Source organism: Adiantum capillus-veneris, chromosome 7 (genome assembly GCF_014529385.1).
Source record: "Adiantum capillus-veneris isolate H3 chromosome 7, ASM1452938v2, whole genome shotgun sequence".
In the NCBI taxonomy this organism is placed as follows: Eukaryota; Viridiplantae; Streptophyta; class Polypodiopsida; order Polypodiales; family Pteridaceae; genus Adiantum; species Adiantum capillus-veneris.
In genome coordinates this window covers 24,260,615-24,282,259 of record NC_140937.1, presented here as the reverse complement: position 1 = coordinate 24,282,259, position 21,645 = coordinate 24,260,615, and the positions used below count along the sequence as shown (strand labels likewise).

General features: G+C 44.5%; 1 protein-coding gene across 1 annotated transcript in view; it reads right to left on the bottom strand.

The window, feature by feature from the left end:
* Positions 1-6,275: 6,275 nt before the first annotated feature.
* Positions 6,276-21,645, bottom strand: part of LOC147453568 (ATP-dependent zinc metalloprotease FTSH 5, mitochondrial-like) — a 110,013-nt gene continuing 94,643 nt past the window's right edge. Inside the window, exons 4-8 of the mRNA XM_086515728.1 lie at positions 8,696-8,953; positions 8,322-8,579; positions 8,119-8,243; positions 7,561-8,037; positions 6,276-7,438 (exon numbers count right to left, since the gene is read on the bottom strand). Coding sequence (XP_086371854.1) covers positions 6,509-7,438; positions 7,561-8,037; positions 8,119-8,243; positions 8,322-8,579; positions 8,696-8,953 — 2,048 coding nt within the window. The 3' untranslated portion in view covers positions 6,276-6,508. The remainder of the gene's footprint in view (positions 7,439-7,560; positions 8,038-8,118; positions 8,244-8,321; positions 8,580-8,695; positions 8,954-21,645) is intronic.

The window sequence follows — 21,645 nt, the reverse complement described above, 5'->3', positions numbered from 1 at the left end:
GCCGCCGCAATGCTCTCTCTCTCTCTCTCTCACACTCTCTCATCCATACATACACACACAAGGAGATGAAAAAGAAGAAGATGGAGATGGAGGAAGAGCATTCTTCAATTGCACAAATGAGAGAATGAGTGAATTTTAGGTTTAGTTGACTTTTATATAAGCTCGCCCCATTCACACTTGGACGCCCATGCTTAGCCAACTAATCCCTTGAATGTTCCAGTTAGAGTGCGCCTCTCATCGGTGATCATTCTTACCCTTTTCCTATTGGACCGACAAGCCCGGTACTTGACTCTACCAAATAAATAATACAGCGTCCGTTGTAGGTGTAGGAATGTGCATGAGGGTTAACGAGCATGTTGAGGAATTTTTCAATACAAACTTCATAAAGAAAACCAAATATACAACGGTAAGACTATTAAAAATATTTATCTTTTCTTTCACTTTTGGGTTATCCCCATAGTCATTAGCACATATATATAACACTCTGTCTAACATTACTATGAGCTCTGTGTGTGTGTGTGTGTGTGTGTGTGTGTGTCTCAGAAGGACACGCTGATAGACTCTCTCTCTCTCTCTCTCTCTCTCTCTCTGTGTGTCTCTCAGAAGGACACGCTGTTAGACTAGTGTAGTTTTAAGATGAAATACACATAAGAATACAAAATGCTGCTTGAGAGCAATGAGAATGCAATTGCTAGGGTGATACAAGTGGAAATCTTCACTAAAGTTGTTGTTAGGAAGGTCCAAAGAAGGTGAGCATGAATGTTACAGTTCTTAAATTTATAATTTTTAGATTTATTTTTTTCTTCTTTTAATCCTTAAATGGGAGAAGACTAAGCTTTAAAGTGGAAATATTTTTGTGATGACTACTAGTAGGTCACCGCCTTTACCTAACATTCTCCCACTAAAGGCTGTGTGCCGCGATAAGTGGCGAGAAGACTAGCCTACAACTAATATATATAAGAGGTGAGAGAAGACGACTCTCAACCTATGCCCACTGGCTCACTCTGTAACCGCTCTAGTGTATATGCAACATGCATACCACTAGGGCTAAAGCTACAATGACACTCATGATGCAGGTATCAAGTGACGACCTGCATGGCTCCACAATGCACAATGCCAGTGTCAGTCATCGCACGACTAACAACTCCCACTACAAATGTACCAACCGCATAAGCAAGATTAGGTCTAGAGACCAAAAGGTCAAACATGAGAGACCCGAAAGACGACGAAACATGCACTATGTGTACCAACCTATCCCTTTCAACAACCTCAATGCCATATGCATCCTCATCAGGAACCACCTGACTATGCGTCACCATGTCAGCATCGTCTGACAAAGGCATATCTGCTGAGAATGATTGCAATACCAAAAAATCAGCACCACTGCAATCACACACAGCTCTTTGAAGGACATTGTCGCCCTCAAACATATCAGACGCATCATAGAACAATGCATCGATCTGTGGCTCAACTAATGCCACCTCAACTGATGACTTGCCAAGTTGTGTATCCCCAGAGATACCAATGTTTGCGTGAACGTCACCACAAGACAAATGCACAACCTGCTCTCCATGCAGCACATCCGCAAAAGAGACACGTCTCGTCTCTCGCTCCAAACATGGCTGTAAATACACAGAGACCACACCACCTCGTGTGTCAGAAATATACAAAGGGTATACCAGACCACTCCTAGCACCTCTGGCTATCACTAGTGATTCCCTATGCATCTGAAATGACCGCTCTCCAAGTAGTACACGATGTCCACTACTCTGCAAACTGACGCACTAAAATGAGACTCTGACTGAGTCCTGGTACATAACGTACATCTTGTAGTGTAAGCAATGCACCTTCTAGGTAAAGACATGCATACATCTCCAACACCCTCTATGTCATATGTTGAACCATCAGCAAACTGCACACAACCAAGTCTCCCACTAGAGAAAGAGAATAATAAATCACGACGTGGTGTCACGTGAAAAATTGCATGCTCGTCTAGTAGAAAACGCGTAGACAATGTGCTATCCCAAGACGCAAAGTAGTCTGAAGGCAAGCTAGACTCAAAAGTGACATGGCCGTCACATGCATACTCTTTAGAATCTGTCCTCATAGTAGCACCATGCATTTGTCTCTTCCGCTGTCTCATACGTCTGAAGCAACGGCGCCTAATATGCCCCTTGTGGCCACAATACCAACATGTCAGTCGCCGTGAACAAAAATTGTCTCTCATGGCCATGCCAAACAATGGCAAACAATGCTCGAGATCACAAAACTCTCCCACCTCGGAGAGCAAACCACTATCTCAAGCAGACAAAGTGAGCAAACTGTTAAGCTCACAAGCCTCTACAATAGGCAAACAAATTTGACAAAATTTTGGCAGAGTCTCCCTTGTAACTGGAGCAAAAACTCAACAGTAAATCACAAATGGAGACAACACAAAATGCCCAAATGGCCAAATCCGGGAATGTAGTCGTCCGGAATCACCTCACAAAGTCATACAAAGAGCAAGCACGCTCTAGTCGGAGTACCACTCAACAGAATATTGACAAAACCTGTCAACCTGTTTGCATAAACAAGCTTCAATGGATGCGCATAAACAAGTGCTTAACTGCGAGCATCAACCATGCATCCAAAATACTTAGCCATGATGGCTCCACATCTCCACATATGTTCCCACATAGAGCATACATCAACACAAAACAATGTGCCGAGAAACTGCATATGGATGTGCCTTAGTCTAAGAACCACATCCCAAATCAACAATTGTAAGTTAAATCAGCATCCAATGGACTCCACAATGTGACATACATATCCCCAGATGCAATCTACACAATGATTTGCAATATACAAGCCCTTAATTGTCAAATCTTTTGTGTTTCAGAAAAATGCAGGATGCTGCAGAAAATTCAGAGATCAGAATTTCAAAATTCTGATATCACCATTGCGTCCGGAACGTCGACAAACCTTGGGGTAGACCCCTATATCATATAGATCTGAGTTCAAGTGTGCAAGATATATCAAAAAACACTGTTTTCGACTCAAAAACACAACAAAAACTTGTTGCTGTTACAGAAATTTTAGAGGTCGAAATCAGCTCAAATGGACATCACCATTGCGTCTGGAGCGTGTCAAAACCCCAAGTTACACCCTAACCTTGTATAAATCGCATTCCGTATTCAAAAGTTATGCGAAAAACACTGTTTTGGAGCCCGAAAAATGATCTGCGGAAATAAAAATCTACATTCTTCCTGCAAGTATGGCTACAAATAACCATACACACTTGCAATACACTCTTCCCTCAAGCTTGGGAATGCCCCTCAAGCTTCCATAAGCACAGATATGGTGGTTGCTCACCGATCTCAAGCTTCCGCCGAAAGCAAGCTCACCATAGCCGAAAGCTAACTTCTTTGTATCACTCCATCTGTCGCGAAGCCAAAGCTCTGATACCAATTGTGAGTGCGCTGATGCGGTGCGTGTGCGCAGAGAGTGCAAAGGAAAAAGAGGGAGAGAGAGAGAGAGAGAGAGAGAGAGAGAGAGAGAGAGAGCACGACACTCGATGTGAGGTGGAGCTCTCAAATCTCACTGTGTGAGCACCATGTGAGAATATGAGTAAGAGCTCCTTATTCTTTGTATGTATAAAGAATAAGAAGATAAATGTGGACAGTCGGACACTGACCGACGGACACGAGCAAAGTACGGTGAGGCACACCGCCTTACCTAACAGGTGATGCCATCTCTCTCTCTCTCTCTCTCTCTCTCTCTCTCACACACACACACACACACACACACACACAATGTAACAACCAATAACAACATCCTCGTGCCCTCTAGATACCACCCTCCCCTCCAATATATGCTTCACCTTCACGATCCTTGCACCAATTCTCCATCACCCTCAAAACTTCCTTCTTAGTCAATTGCCATGACTATGAAAACTAGCAGAGGGTGCTAAGGTTGGTTAGGGAGGAACACAAGCTGTCACAAGGTAGAAGACTACAAAACAAGTGCACTAGAATGTGATGCACACATGTAGAAGATTGTGAGGGTTGGCTACAAACATGCAGGGCTTGTTGCAAACGGATCAAGGTGCACATGGTTGTTGCAGGAAATCCTTCTGCGGGATGTGCCACAAGAGGGTTGCTAAGGGTAGCAAATATGCTTCAAAAATCTTTAAGATGTTAGGATAGTAATAGGAGATGGAGAAAAGCCGGAGGCCCTAGAAAGGATGTTTGTTCTTAAAATTACATGGCTAGAGTTCCTTTCAAAATTAAGAAAGACAAGGTTTTAGTTGTATGCACCTTTCATCATTAGATCATTTTATGAAAACTATATAAGAAAAGTATGTAAGCGGGATAAAGTGAGCTTGTAGGCAAGGAAGCTTGATGACATGCCCATCACATTTTCCATTATATGGCCCTTTTATTTGGAAAATTGAACAAACCTATTGGCTTCAAAGTAAATATATTCACTACTTACATGGTCAAAGGACAATCTTAAGAGAAGAAACCGCCAAAAGGAAAATTCAGCAAAGAAAAACACAAATCTAATATGCAATCAACCATATCTCTTTATATAAACAAAAAAAGTCTTTTGACTTTACATTTTCATGGGTCTTTTCATTTTCTACAGTCACCTTCACTAATTTCCTTTTGATGTTTCAAAAGGCTTTTTAATTTTCCGAGATTAATCGGTTAATCATAATTTAGAATTTGCCTTTTGTGTTTGAAACTTATAGATATTAAAGGGATGGCTATTATACTTTCCTCAAGGGGCATTCCTGAGGTCATGTCTTTATCCAACTTCCAATAGAAATTTGGCATCCAAAAATGCAATAGGTGAAATAATAAGGCCCTCATTCAAGAAACAAGCTCTATTGTGAAAGCTTGAGCTGACAACATTAGTGGTGATGGAAAATGACAAGCGAAAGCTAGAATAGGTCGGTACGTGAGCATTCTTTATGTTTAGAGCTCTACACAGTAATGAACTAAAGAAACATGCTGAAAATTTCATGATGCCATGCAAATGGCACATTTCCATGTATTATAAAAGTTGGGGAGGACCATGCATGTTTCTTTTGTTATGCACTCGGTGAAAATGTTGAAACAATGCAACCATAAGGTAGCCCCAGATTCTTAAACAAAAGAACAGAGTCAAAGAAACGAAACCTTCTGAAGAGCCAAAGAGAAACTTAGTTTTCTACTTCAATTAGGTCAAGGGCAAGTCCAATACTGTTACTTTTGGATTTGAGTGTGGTACTTTCAAATAGAGCACTCACATCATGAGCTACTGCTTTTTATAGGAATCTAAAAAGATTTCCTCATTAAATTGAATGATTTTTGGAGTTTCTATTTCCGTAAGTAAAACTCAATATTTTTTGGACTGTGCACACGTGCACGCACAAAGCTGCAAGGCTCTCTTTCTCAATCATTTTCTATGTGCACTGACCTACGAGGTTTGCCCTAGTCATCTCATATCCGTCTTAGTGACCTTGGTCGCTTCTCACTGTTATGTCGAAGCTGAACACACACATGATAGCATGCTCACTCTCTCGCATCATGGTGCTTTGTACGTTGAGGGGTAGTGGCTTCACTTAAGTCATGACAAATTTATCAATGATTGTGGTGTTTTGCTGAGCAAAATATATGGGAGCCAAGGTTGAAATAGTAATATATTCTCATAATGTATTCAACTCTAAAAAACTTTAGGTTTATTGCAATATTAAAAATCTTCTTGTACTATACATAACCTTTCTGGGAACGTACCATACTTCACACTACGTTGCAACTTAATTGTCAAGTGTATCTAATGCAATGCAAATGCAGCTAACAAGCCTTCATTTTTCCCCATGCTTGAAATGGGTCTTACCAGCTCATGTATGCCATATGCGAGGGTCGGCAAGGGATGCCAATGTCTCCGGTTCTCGAAACCTCCACCGCGAAATAGGGCCACCTTTGCTCAATAAAAAGTGGAAGATCTCCATCTCCGGTCTGTGTTTCTCCCTCTTGTGGGATATCTCCTATTGAGGACATCCCAATGCAAAAGGGCATACTAAAAGAGGAGAGTCCATTTCTTGAGAGCATTTCTAAGGGGATGTTATACCGAAGCTGAAGGTTCATTATTGGTGCACTTGTTCTAATCATACTTTGTGCAATACTTGCTCTTATGCTTGTGTTTGATATTGCATTTGGTTGGGCTTGATGGTAGGTAGGACATTGAAAGCAATGGTAAGTGAGAGAACTCTAGGATGCACCCTAGTTTGCTATCTCTAAGCATCACGGTTTGAAAAAGAGAGGCACCACAGCTTTTCTATTGTTTAGACGACATTTGAAATAAGTGGAGTGTCAACAAAATACAGCGTCTGGTAGACAATAGAATGGGCTTCAAGTACGTATAGGCAAGCTCCATGTCAGGAGTCTGTCTTGCTTGGAGGTCGATTTTCTCCACTCACTCGTTTGACTTAATCAACAATTATCTCCACATGATTGCTGCATAATTAAAAATAGTGGCACAACTACCTTCCTAAAGGCTGCTGCTTGGCTTTTGCAGCTGTCGAAACTGCAGAGGTGGCCGCCGCAGCACCACCAGCAACTGCAGAGCCGGCTGCTACAGCAGCACCAGCAGCTGCTGCTGCTGCGGCTGGAAAGGAGGGGGTGGGTCGTGCAACAGGCGTTGGGCTTTTTTGCCCCCCAGCACCTGAAGAGGACTTCCCTTGTGCAAGCAGCTCTTTGATTTCTGTTGCAGACATCGTCTCCCGCTCTAATAGAGTGTTGGCAAGCATGTGCAACTCCTCTTCATGCGTCTTCAAGATGTTCTTTGCATTATCATATGCCCTCTGTAGAAGCTCCTTGACTTCTGTCTCTACCAGCAGTTGCGTCTCCATGCTCATGAGTGAGTTTGCATTAGCCACAGGACCAACCGCTTTACTCATTCCATATTCTGTCACCATGCCGCGGGCAATTCCAGATGCAGCTTTAAAGTCTGACCATGCACCAGTAGTCACCCCATCGTCACCAAATACCAACTCCTCCGCAGCTCGTCCTCCCATGCATACATCCATCTTTGCCAGCATTTGTTTGCGACTTAGGCTGCTCTGGTCCTTTTCAGGGAGTTGCACTACCATTCCCAACGAAGCTCCGCGAGGTACAACAGTCGCCTTATGAATAGGTAAAGAGCCATCCGTGTACAGTGCTACAAGGGCATGCCCAGCCTCATGATAAGCTGTTGCCCGCTTTGATTCCGGCGCTATGTATGCAGATTTTCTCTCACTGCCCATCAGAATTTTGTCCTTAGCATATTCCAGTTCAGCCAAGCCAACAGATTTCACACCATCCATAGCAGCCTTTAATGCCGCAATATTCACAAGATTCGCAAGGTCAGCTCCTGAAAATCCTGGTGTCCCTCGAGCAATAAGCATAAGGTCAACATTATCTGATGTCTTGACCTGTTAGAACAAATCACAGTAAATCTAAATTGCGAAAATGAGTCCAGTCTAATGTCAATTCTTTCCAAAGCAATGAATTGTCTCAATGCAAGAATGTCAGGCTTGGACTTTCCGAAGCTCACCTTGGACATGTGAGATTCTAGAATCTGCCGACGACCTTCGACATCAGGATTGGGAACCACTGCCCGTCGATCGAATCTTCCTGGCCGCACAAGTGCCGTATCAAGAGATTGGGGAAAATTAGTTGCAGCAAGAACTATTATTCCTTCATTCTGCTTGAAGCCATCGAGTTCCACCAAAAGTTGATTCAAAGTCATTCTAAGACACTGCTGATCCTTGGGATTACGTTTCCCACCAATGGCATCGATCTCATCTATAAAAATAATACATGGAGCGCTCTTTTTTGCAGCTGCAAATAAATCACGAATCCTGCGTGCCCCAACTCCCACAAACACCTCTTCAAACTCACTTCCACTGCAGTAGAAGAAAGGAACCCCTGCCTCACCGGCAATTGCTCGAGCCAGCATTGTCTTTCCCGTCCCAGGAGGACCAACCAAAAGAACACCTTTGGGTAGCTTACCACCCAGCCGAGTGAAGCGCTGCAAGGAAGAAACGTAATTACCATCTTCCAATCAATCAAATTGAGATTCTTCACATTGGAAAGAAAAATGATGGTACACCTCTGGATCCTTCAAGTAAGCCACGATCTCTTCAAGGTCTGCCTTTGCCTCGTCAACACCTTTTACATCGCTGAACCTGGTTTTAGATTCGATTGTTGGTTTCACTTCCTCATTCAGGCCTAGCCCTGCCATTCAAACAGATATGAAACCACCAACAAAAATGCCTCCAAAGGTCACACACGTAAAGGCAGAAGATTTGTTACCTTTGGTAACCCCTGTTTTATCTTCAATGAATGCTCCAAGAGCAGAAACTAGAAGGAAAGAGAATGCCAAGAAACGTGCCGTTCGCCAAAACTGCTGCTTGAACCCACCCTCTGAAGTAACCGCATGAATAGGAGAGCTTGCACTTCCTAAAACACCTGCTTTTGAAGCATTACCCGACATCCCTAAGAATGACCAAGGAGAACCAGCAAGAGGGGATGTAGAACCACCCATCTGCTCGCCAACGCGAGCTTTAACTCCTGCGCTACAATAAAGCCATTAGAGCTTTGTCATCTGTACCATTTTCCCCAAATAAAAAAATTCATTGAAGCTTAGCAAAGGAAGGAAAGAAGAAGATGAATATGTTGGTTCTGACCTTCTTGTAAAGAAGCAAGCAGTTCACTGTTGTCCAGCTTTTCCGCCTTCACCAGTGCTCTTACATACTCTCTCAAAATGCTGGGATTATACCAGTGGTGAGGCTGGCTATGCTCATACCAATGTATAGTTCGATTTGGATCAGTTTTGTTTAACTCTTTCAGCAAGGGCACAGCCGGATCGTCCACATTTTTCGCCGTCTTATGTGCAGACTTATTCGCATACCTTGAAAGCAAGCGTCTCTGCTCATTCTGAGCACCTGTCTCACGCCAAGAGCACAAAAAAAATAAGTGGACATTAAAAACCAACAAAACTGTAAATTCCTTTTCCTAGAATAGTTTTCATTTGAAGGTGGTGAAAATTGTAATATCACAAGAATCAACTATATGAATAGCTTTTAGTTAACCCTACAAACTAAAATCACATAGCCAGCTAACCTTACAAACTAAACCCGCATGTGCCGTAGAACCACTAGCACGGATTATACTGTCAGTTCTGTTTCTCAATTTGTTGATAATAGATGTGACCAAGATCAGTAATCACACTTCTTAATTAAATTCATGTTCCTTGAGAGAGAGAGAGAGCGAGAGAGAGAGAGAGAGAGAGAGAGAGAGAGATGAAATTTTTTGTTTTGTTTTGTTTTAGGAGTCGGGTTGGGCACTCCCGGCAGCTCCCTCCATACACCAAAAAAGTGCACAAGAACGACGACCAAGACTATGCACCCAGGCTCCTAGGGCAGACGCTTTTGTCTTTCGTTTTCTCTGAACTACGTGCGGCCAGAATTATCTACACTCTTAGAGTCGTGCCCTTGAGAGAGATGAAATGAAATGTTATATTAACGTCTTCAAGAGGCCAAAGCGACCTATGAGACCAAAAAATTACAATTGGTGAATCTGATACAATGTCTGAGTACAGAAAGCACAAAAAACTGAAAAACTGAAACTGAAACGAAATAGGTGGGGAGGGTGATAAGGTGAGGGCTGATATAATGGGTTAGCCATGTATGAGAGAGAGAGAGAGAGAGAGAGAGAGAAATGAAACGTTATATTAACGTCTTCAAAAGGTCAAAATGAACTGTGAGACCAATCTGTTCCAAAATGGTGAATCTAATACCATGTTTGGGTACAAAAGAACTAGAACAAAGATACTACTACTAGAATCCATCCTCATCTACACTCTGGATGTCGAGAGAGTCTGGCTCGAATCCTCTGCTGTAGTCTCCGTCGATGTTGTGTAGCCCCTCTCCTCAATCGTGGCCGTTTAGATCTCCGTAGCTCCAGTGCTCGGACGATGAGAGTGCCGGTAGTGGTCGAATGAGTGTGGGCGGAGCTCTGAAGTGATGGCTGCTCCTCTTGCTATCCCATATCTAGTGAAAAGAAATCTGTAATCCGTCTCTGCGACTGTCTCTATCTCTGTGTAACTCAAGTAGATATAGCCCAAGACATCTCTGATCCTCATAACTCATGACCCTAGAGAAAGGACCGAAACCCTCTCTGAATAAGCAATGAAAACGGCCCCAAATCTCATAGTACATTGTGCAATGACATAATTAATGTAGCTCTGTCTCTGGCTCTAGCTGGCATAAGCGGCATATCCTGTTGTCTGTTGGTATCCCTCTGAATCTACCAGTCTCAATCTCCAGCTGATGTGAGGATGTGCGTATCTGACCAATGGCACACCACAAACCATATGTGTATCCATGTAGCTGGGTCGAATCACAAACCCATCTTTTGTGAGCTGGAGAAGATGCTCTCTAGAGAAAGCCATCTTTGTGCCCAACTCCTGTGGCGGCTCTATCCATGTCCTCCTGGTATCCAGCTGGATCAAGTCCTGACGAATGAGTCTAGTAATCTCCACTTGTGTAAGAGACGTCGAGGGTGTTTGAGGAGAGTACTCAAAAAGAGGCAGCATGGTGAAGCCATGCATCTGAAATCATGATGTCATTTGTGTATACCAGCATGAAGTGTCCCCCTCAAGAGCTCAGTGTCTGGAAGACTCAAGGGCCAGTCTAGCATATCTGTCTCTAGTAGTATCCCACGAGCTGTGCACAAAGAAGACCTGATAAGCACCTCAATCTCCATAGGAGGGGCAGCTAGCTCTGCTCGAATGATAGCGTGGGGTACGGAGGCCTTGGCTCTGATTAGTAGAGATCATAGATACCAATGGCCTCTCCATACGTCTCCAACCATCCTGGCCTACAAAAGGTCCCCATATCTGCACCCCATACAACATAGCTCAAGCTACTAAAGTATCAAAAAGCAATCACTTTGTCCGAGGTTCCTGGAACTGAACCTACGAACACATCGTCTCCAAGCCTCCCAAGGCCGCATAAGCTCTAGTCAGTCTAGTCTCTGCTGCTCTCCCCAAAGAAAACCTCGGCCCACTGAAGGCAACCCCAAGGTAAGTGTATGCACCTGTATACTGTACAATCTCCTGACCATATGTGAGAGTCGGTGCTGATCTCCTGATCAACTGTGATGTGGTGTTAAGCACCATAACCTTGGTTTTACCAAGGCTTACAGACAATCCACTATCCTCTGCAAAATTGTGTAATGCATCCAACTGTCGTTGCATACCCTCTGGTGAGTCAGAGATCAACACAATATCATTAGCATATAGCAACAACGGGATCCACGTCCCTGCCAGTTGGGCACCTCTATCACCCTCTCTGTCAATGTAATCAGACACCTCATCAACATACATACCAAATAGAGTAGGAACAATGGGCAACCCTGTTTCACCCCAATGGTGGAGTGAACTAAATCAGCTATCCCCTAATCCCCCAGATCAACACTATGGGCACCCCCATCTCCTGCAATCTGCGCATCAATCGAGCTCTCGGTACCATGTCAAATGCTTTGCGAAAATCCACAAAGCTACAATAAATCCGTCTCCCATGTGACCTGACCTCCTCAATGATGGCTCTGAGTGTCAGAATATGATCAAGAGTGGAGAAACCCCTCCTAAAACCAGCCTGGCCCTTTGCTCGTACACCCTCACCGTCTGCCCAATTACTCAACTACTGCTCAAGAATGGATGCATACAACCATGCCAATGTGTGCCCAACCAGAACAGTGCGGTAATTCCCAAGCTCTGTAGGATCACCTACCTTGAAGATAGTCACAATAGTAGACAATCTCCAAGTCTCAGGTAACCCCTCACACATGGCACGATTGAAGAACACTGCAAGAACCTCTACCAGCATATCTCTAGCATGTATAAAGTGCTCTGCTACTAGACCATCATGATCATATGCCCTACTGGTCCTTGTCCTGTGAATGGCTCTCTTTACCATCTCAGTGGTAAAGAAGGTGCTGGTAGGTGGGAATGGCTCTGTAGGATCTGGAAGGGGGTCCAGTCCAGGAACTATATATAACGATGTCGAATACTGGCCCCACACATTAGGAGAAGTAATCAGTGGGGGAGGGCAGTGCTCATGAAAGAATCGACATGCCTCTCTTGAGTCTCTACTCGAGAACAGCCTATACAAGTCTCGCTCCATCACGGCGTCGAGAAGCAATCCGAGACTGTCTGTAAGTGATAACTCCTAAAAGATCATCTCTCTGCACTCCTCATCATACCAACTATTCTGGGGAATGCTCCCAGAATGTCGCCTTCGACCCGGCTGAGTGTGTGGGTATGCCTTTGGTGCTGCACCATGCAGTGTCTCAGTCAGTTAAGTGGTGCACTCCTCCACTGAGAGACCAGGACTCGCTGTGCATAGACGGCTATAGATCTCCTCTGTATAAACCAAGTCAGTCTCTGGTGTAAATGTATAACGGGTATGTGACCTGCCTCCTAATGTCTGGGTTGTACTATACTAAAATGAAACAAACAATGTCATAAGAGCATGATCCACTGCTACACCCACTGGTCTGGCTCCCACTATGAAATCCTGAATACAAGGAATAAAGCTCGGTTGTGCCATAACATAGTCCACTGTACTGGCCCCGTGTCTGTGTGGAAAGCATGTGAAACCGACTGCTCCAGAAAATCGTTGTAAGCCATTAAGCATGGCTGACCCATGTATGGTCGTCATCTCCGTGAGGTATCTCCCATATTCCATCTGCTCTCTATCATGTGAGCATCTGTCGAGGCCCAAGTCACCCACGTCCAGCTCTCTAAGCATCTCATCTGAAGTTTCGTAGAAGACTGTCTGAGAGTTGCCTAATTGGGCATTGAAGTCCCCTAGGAGGAAGATATCACCATCCCTAGAAAACTCCCATATATGATCATCTAGTATAGAGAAAGGCGACTGTCCTCTAAGTGCATTATATATTGACGTACTCGCGGGGAAGTAACATATGGCAATGTATAGAAATCGGCCTGTGTCAGCTCTCAGCCTCACCCACATGTATCTAGCATGAATATCTCTCCGTACAATATGTAGTAGTGGATGTAGCTCCTCCCTAAATAGCACTGCTACTCCTCCTGAACCTCTACACCCATGCTCAGATCTCCCGACTGTCCTATGTGTTGTCTCCCATCTGTATCCCACCACATGTGGCATAAGCTGTCCAGGGGCCTAATGAGTCTTTGAGAAGAAAACAATGTCCGTCTCTTTGAAACTGTCCTCAAAGGCACCAACGTCCAACCTCATAGATCCATTACAATTCCAAGTAGCCATCTTTAGTGTGGTCCCATAGGTCTCACACCGTCATGTAGAGTGCCGCTCTACAATCACCACCGGATGTAACATACTTGGACACTCCAAGTCAAGAATCAACCGCGATTACGCCAAATAACCACTTCAAAACAATTCACAGATCACAATAGATTTGCACTGGCCCAGCGGAGTTCCGTGCCTAGAGATATTGGCCCCAAAGACTGGCGCCCCTTTCGGTATTTCTTTTTGTATTAATCAATCATCAAAGTACAAGAGAGCGGTTAGGGTTTCACTCTCAGACTCTGCATCCAGATGCTCTGAGAAGTGAGGCCCTCACCACTAATTTAAAGGTTACAAGGGATGCCCAAAAGGAGACCTGTAACAGACTTGGACACTCCAAGTCAAGAATCAACCGCGACAGCACCAAATAACCACTTCAAAACAATTCACAGATCACAATAGATTTGCACTAGCCCGACGGAGTTCCGTGCCTAGAGATATTGGCCCCAAAGACTGGCGCCCCTTTCGGTATTTCTTTTTGTATTAATCAATCATCAAAGTACAAGAGAGCGGTTAGGGTTTCACTCTCAGACTCTGTGAAACCGGCCTGTTCAATCCAAAAAGGGCGGTAGACTTTACTTCAAACCTTGATTTAGCTTTCACCCATTATTAGTCGTCTATTTTACCTGTACTTTCAAGACACAACAAAGGGGAGAGGGATACAGGCTGCTAGATTGCACCTGTATGAGTAGACAGACACCAGATTGGCCCCTAACTTAGGCGCCCCTTTCGGTATTTCTTTATTGTTCAAAAGAGGGAATAAACGCTGTGGTTCCCTACAAGCTGCCCCGCACAAACTCGGCTGAATTTCCACTGTTCCAGCCCGATTTCGGCAACATAACTGTACTAGAACCCTTCACAGTCAGTATTCCTACGCATTGAATGACTTTCCCGACGCATACGGGCACTTTGCAAAACCTGGCGAGAATCTGCAGCACGCTGAATTCTCTGTTTTCAGCCCCGAAATTGCGCCAGATCACCTGTACAGCGGTCCCCTTGCGTCCCCGAACCTCCTGGGGGTATTAGGGTCCGTTTAGGGCCAAAACCCTAAACCTGCAAAAATACACAGCAGGCTGTAATTCACTGTTTCGGGCTCCGTTTCGCGTGCCGGTCGCATCCGTAGCAAGTCCTCGAGCTCCCGCACCTGTAGGGCTACTTGCCCTTTGAATCGGACGAGATTTCTGGCGTGAAACCTCTCCGAATTCACCTGTACCTGCGGGGGGATTAGCCGCTAGCTAATCCAGTACCTGTGCAAGAGGCTCTTGCCTCGGCAATCGCGCATGAACCCACACAACTGTACATTGGTCAAATGAAAAGCCCACTAGAGGGGCATAACATACTGCCAAAGGGGAGAGAGAGGGCAGTGCGTAGCGTGCAGGGCATCACTCCTGGCACCGCACTGTGCATAAGAGGGAAAGCAAGCACTCCATAGCTCTTAACCTGTGACAGAGACTTGCAAAATGAGCCTCCCAACTATAAATCACGTTTTTGCCTTCTCTATAAGTAGTAAACTGGCCTCAGAGTGCCAAGTGTCACTCATTTGTGCATTTTCCCGCTTTAGACCCTCGGGTCTAAAAATATCTCACCTGCAGCCTCTGTTGACTTGGCCACAGAGTAACAAAATGATCCCCATGTCAAACTGCACGTAATGACGCGAAGACATTTTCAGGTCCCAAAATAGCAGTTCCCTAAATTTTAGGAGATGCTGCCATTGTATCTTTCTAGGTCATCCGACCCTCTTTGTACACTGCGGCCACATCCAGAACTGAAATGTAGCCTCTGTAGCAAAGGATTCCACTTTGGCTAGTCAATGACCCCACTTGGCTAACCATAGTCCTTGTCCAACCTTAGTGCTCTCTTGCCCTCAGGCCTGGACTCCCTCTGGACAGTTCCACACTAGCTATGCAATGCAGGGCAGTTAGATTTCCCGAGGGGTGTTTCCAAAAAGTGAAAGTAAATAGATAATAAGAAAGAAATCAACAAAAAGGATAGATAGTAGTCACACGCTGGTGACATACCCCCCTCTTGAAATTTCAAACGTCCTCGTTTGCATCTATGTCGTACATGCTTACTGTCAACACTGATGTATTCAACACCTGTCGACACATTTACGACACATACATGCTCATTGTCAACCCTAGTGTATTCAACACCTCGTCGACTCATGTATTGCCTGCGTGTGAACCCTGTCCCAACGACATAGTGGTAGCTTCGCACTCTGCCATTGCTTTGAGTCACTAACTTTCCAATGACAAAATGGTAGCTGCACATTTTGCCACTGTCTTATAGTACAGGTTGGATCCCGTAACACTTTCGAGCATACCCAAACCGACAGTTTAAGAATGCAGTTACACATGTACTCTTCAATAGAAGCAATCACTGTATCCTTGACAAACTGACAAGAAATACTCACTTCTATAGCACTAACCAAACTTTTGGACATTCCATAAGAGCAATTGCCAAACTGACAATCTGTACAGCTCTAACATTCATGTAACAGGTATTTGATTTGAGCTCACTTTAAATACCATGTACATCATTTGTTTCAGAAGCCATTGTCACACTGACAATCCATTTAGCTTTGAAACTCAAGGGGTCAAGGTAGGTTGCAAATCGAAGGCTTCCAGGTAAAGTGATAACACAGTTGGTGACTCTGCAAGTTCACCTTCTTCCATCCACTTAGCATCCATTGGTGGATAGTTTCTGAACTTTACCAAGTAACGCCTAGCAACCTTGCCTTTCACTTTCCTTTCTTTGTGTGCCAAAATCTGTTCAGGGACCAAGATCTCGTCAAGTTCCTCGACTTCCGGCTGATCTTCAGCTGGCATATTTTCTGGCACATCACCCACATAGGGTCTGAGAAGACTCACATGAAACGCATTGTGAATCTTCCAACTGTCAGGCAATTTCAGCCTATATGCAACATCACTGATTATGTCGCATACTTGAAAAGGCCCATAGTAACGCATGCTGAGCTTTGGAAACAGTCTTTCCTTGCCCTTCATCTTCTTTAACCTTGCCTTTTCAAAGCGTAAAAGCACCCAATCACCAAGTGAATATACCACTTCACGACGGTGACGATCAGCTGCTTTCTTTTGCTTTGCCTGAGTCCTTTCTAAGGCCACTTTGACCTTCTTGTACATTTCATCCATGTCTTGAACATACTTATCTGCTTCAAATATCTTGTCCTTTGTATGCAGTATGGGAGGAACTTTCTTGCCACCTTCAACTATCTCGAAAGGTGCCTTGCCAGTTGATGAATGCACTGTATTATTGTATGCATACTCCACCAATGGCAAATACTGCTCCCACTTTCCTTTATGCTCTGACACATAACACTTCAGCAGATCTAGGACAGTAGAATTTGCCTCTTCTGACTGCCCATCTGTTTGAGGATGAAATGACGAAGAGAATTTGAGCGTAGTACCCATATTCTCAAACAAGCCTTTCCAGAACAAACTAGTCATGCGTGGATCACGGTCGCTAATAATCGACTGTGGCATGCCATGATACTTGAAAATATTGCTCATAAACAAGCGTGCCATCTGATCTGGCTTTATCTTCTTCCTGACAGGAATAAAATGAGCCTGTTTGCTGAATCTGCAAATAATGGTCCAAATACCATCATTTCCTGTCTGCGTTCTTGGAAGATCAAAGATAAAATCCATAGCAATACTTTCCCATGGTTTATCTGGAATAGGTAGTGGTTGCAATAACCCTGGTGCCTTTTGCCTGTCAAACTTGACCTTTTGGCATATTAGGCATTCTCGCACAAAGGCATCCACATCCCTTCTCAATGTAGGCCAATAGAAGAATGTCTCTACCGCTTTAACTGTAGCATCGATACCACGATGCCCTGCATACGGTGGGACATGACTCTCTTCCATAACTTTGCGTCGCAATGGCTTTGTGACACACAATCTGCCATGCATCATCATGAACCCGTCTTTAAGAAGATAGTGTTCATGACGTTGTCCATCCATTAGCTGCTCGAAGACCCTTGCAAAATCTTCATCATTTGCATACTGTTCTCTCATATCATCAAGTTCATGATGATAAGGAATCGACACAGCTGAAATTTGTGGCTTCCTTGACAAGGCATCAGCCACAACGTTCTTCTTGCCTTCCACATGCACAATCTGAAAATGGAACATGGACAAGATATTTGCCCATCGCATATGCTTCTCAGATAACTTTGTCTGTGTCAAGAAGTATCGCAAGGTCTGATGATCCGTTTGGACAACGAAATCTGCACCTAGCAGGTAGTGTTTCCAACTTAAGAGCGCATGAATCACAGCCAGTAACTCTTTCTCATAAACCTGCATGGTCATCTCTGGCCCTTGCAAAATTCTGCTCTCATAGGCTACTACCCTGCCATCTTGCATTAGCACAGCACCAATGCTACTACCGCAGACATCACACTGGACCACAAATGACTTCCTAAGATCCGGCAACACAATGACTGGATCTGAAGTCATCTTTTCCTTTAAGAGATTAAAAGCTGAAATCTCTTTCTGTGTCCATCTGAAGGTGACTGCCTTCTTTTGAAGAGCATGTAAAGGTGAAGCAATCTCAGCGAAATTTCGAATAAACCTTCTGTAATAGGAGCATAGTCCCAAGAAGCTTCGGACATCATGCACCGTCTTCAAATTTGGCCATGACTTGATCGCTTCAACTTTTGCAGGATCCATTCTGACACCATCCTTTGAGACAATGTGTCCTAGAAAGTGGATCTCTTGCAGAAAAAATTCACTTTTCTTTGCATTGATGAGCAACCTATGACTGCGTAACTCTTTGAACACAATGGCCAAGTGATGCCTATGCTCCTCTTCATTCTTTGAGTAGACTATCATGTCATCAAAGAATGTACCAACAAACTGCTGGTGCGGACGGAAAATTCTGTCCATCATCCTATTGAACGTAGCAGGAGCATTTGTGAGACCAAAGGGCATCACTAAAAATTCGTAAAGGCCAAACGTTGTTCTAAAAGCAGTCTTGTGCACATCCTCTGATCTAATGCGGATCTGATGGTACCCACTCTTTAGATCTATCCTGCTAAACATAGCTGCTCCTTCTAATTTGTCCATAATATCATCAATTCTAGGTATAGGGAACCTATTCTTGATGGTATTCTTGTTCAGTGCACGGTAGTCGATGCACATACGCCATGAGCCATCCTTTTTCTGCACCAACAACACTGGAGAACAGAATGGAGATGAACTGGGCTGAATCAGCCCCTTTTCTAACAACTCCTGTACTTGGCCCATTATCTCTTTCTGCTGAGCCGCACTAACCCTGTACGGAGGCTTGTTTGGTGGGCTAGAGCCTGGCACCAAATCTATCGCATGGTCCTCGGGTCTCTCTGGCGGTAATTGAGACGGTAATGAATCGGAAAAACAGTCACTATACTGTTGTAAAAACATTGACCTTTCTTTATCTAGCACAGATAAATTTGATTCATCACAATCTGACACTTCACGTGCAAAAATCAAGTACGCAGAAAGATGCTTTTTCATTACAGAAGTAATAGCAGAAGCTGATACAGTAGGAATAGACTCCCCTTTAAGCTTTACATCCAGAATATGAGTCTTTCCCCTGCTCTGTACAGTGATCTTTTTGTTGTAGGCATCCATGATTCCCTGTACACGAAACAACCAAGGAATACCTAACAACACATCACATCCGTCCAGTGGCATGATGTAAAATTCTTCAGCATCTACAAAGGACTGGATATGTAGACGCAACTTTCCAATGATGGGTGTCACAGCCTCTATATGGCCAGGACATGCCAAACCTGCCTCTGCTGTATACCCCATCTCTTCAGGTCTGATTCCCAACTTTGAAGCCAATTCTGGGGAAATAAAGTTGGCTTTGGCACCTGGATCAAAGAAGATAAGCACTGTTTGATCCCTGACCTTTCCCCATGCTCTGCAAAGCTCACTTGCATCCGAATTTGGCTTATCGCCCACCATATCTGGCACTAGACCAGCCATGGGCTTCTTTCCTTTCTTGTCTTCCTTGTCTTCAGAATCAGCTGGCCTTTTCTTTGTAGGACAGTTGTAAGCGATGTGGCCAGGCTGCTCACATATAAAGCATTTGTTCTCTGTCCTCAGGACCTTCTTTTGCTCTTCTGACTTGCGAGGAAAACGTCTTTTCCATTTCTTTGCTGGTCCTTTTTCTGATTCAGCCGTAGCTTTGTCTTTCCCTGCGTTGGCCGACTCCTGAGTCCCTTTAGGAGCCTCATTGGGAACGTGCTTCTTGGCTGAATTTTTCTTGCCTGATCCTGCCTTGACGCCAGTGTTAAATTCACAATCTTCTCCCTTGAGCAAACCATTGCCAGTGTTTGCTACCTCGATGAGCTGCGTCAAAGTAGTGACTTTTGTCTTCGTGCAGTATTTTCTCAATCCTTTGGGTAGGCCACAACAGTATTTTTCAATCTGTTCTGTCAATGGCACAAACCTATAGGAAGTTACTGGAAGTAGAGCTTTCCAAAACTTCCGATTGTAATCATCCAGATTTCTGCAAGTGGCAGCATTAAGCTGGTGCCATTCTGTCATGACATCTGCTTCGAAATCATCAGATAACCATGCTGCTGCAAAAATCTGCTTGAAGTAAATCCATGTGGACGGAGCTTGCCCTTGAAGCAATAAAGTTGTCCACCATTGTCCCGCATTCCCTGTCAAGAAAGTGGCTGCCTTGCGGACCTTTGAAGCCTCTGTAAAGTTTCCCCCTGCATAGGCCTTATCAAGCTGCTGGAGGAATGAAAGAGCCTTCTTCCTGTCATCAAACCCTGTAAAGGTCGTGAATGACACACCTTTGCCACCTTCTTTGTACGGAGTTGGCCTCTCCAGCGGCGTTAAATTGTCATATGGAAGTGACTGAAACATGGGAACACTATTAGGGTTCATCTGTGTTCCTTGGCCGCTATTAACTTGACCTGGAAATGCCATATTTGGCTGCTGATTTGTAATTCCAGCCATACCAAAATTTGCTTGTGGCATCCCAAATTGACCCTGAGTGCTTTGAAACCCTGGTTGCATACCCATGACACTGTACATGGGGTTAGGCATCATCGTTTGAGCACCCCCAAACACTGTTCCTGGCGTATAAAACTGATTTCCAGGTGCATGACCAGCCATGCTTTGGAATACGGATCCACCTCCAAAATAGCCAGGGTGTACTGAAGGTGGTGGGAAGACCTGTTGCATAGCCTGTAGGTTGCTTCCCTGTCCATTAGAACCAGCTATAGGCTGCTGAAAGGTGGCAGACTGAACTGGTACAGCGTGAAAAACTGGCATCTCAGCCACCTGTTCTTGCACCTTAGGCATAGGTTGTGGAGACTGCATGTTCTCCGTCAAGTGTACAGGTGTTTCCATTGACTGTGCGGTATGAATCACCTCTGCTCGAGCCTTAACAGGCTTTTGAATATGATCCAGTGACCCAACTTGCTGAGACGGAACAGGAGGTTGCAGAAAGGCTAAAAACCTCGGGTTCTGCATTACTTGTGTGAACATAGCCACAGCAGTAGCCAACTCGGTCCTGAATATATAGTCATCTGTCTGTGGTGGTATTGACGACTCACCCACTTCATGTGTCTGTTGACCCTGTGAAGAGGAAACCTCTTCAGTCACATCATCTGGTCTGTCAGCCATAATTACAATTCCCTGTGTTTAGTCTATGATCCCCTGTGTCTTCAAGCCCAAAACTGACCAAGGCTCACTTCTATGGGAAAAAGTGATTTAATCCCGTCGATGGAACCATGTAACCGGCCTGTTCAATCCAAAAAGGGCGGTAGACTTTACTTCAAACCTTGATTTAGCTTTCACCCATTATTAGTCGTCTATTTTACCTGTACTTTCAAGACACAACAAAGGGGAGAGGGATACAGGCTGCTAGATTGCACCTGTATGAGTAGACAGACACCAGATTGGCCCCTAACTTAGGCGCCCCTTTCGGTATTTCTTTATTGTTCAAAAGAGGGAATAAACGCTGTGGTTCCCTACAAGCTGCCCCGCACAAACTCGGCTGAATTTCCACTGTTCCAGCCCGATTTCGGCAACATAACTGTACTAGAACCCTTCACAGTCAGTATTCCTACGCATTGAATGACTTTCCCGACGCATACGGGCACTTTGCAAAACCTGGCGAGAATCTGCAGCACGCTGAATTCTCTGTTTTCAGCCCCGAAATTGCGCCAGATCACCTGTACAGCGGTCCCCTTGCGTCCCCGAACCTCCTGGGGGTATTAGGGTCCGTTTAGGGCCAAAACCCTAAACCTGCAAAAA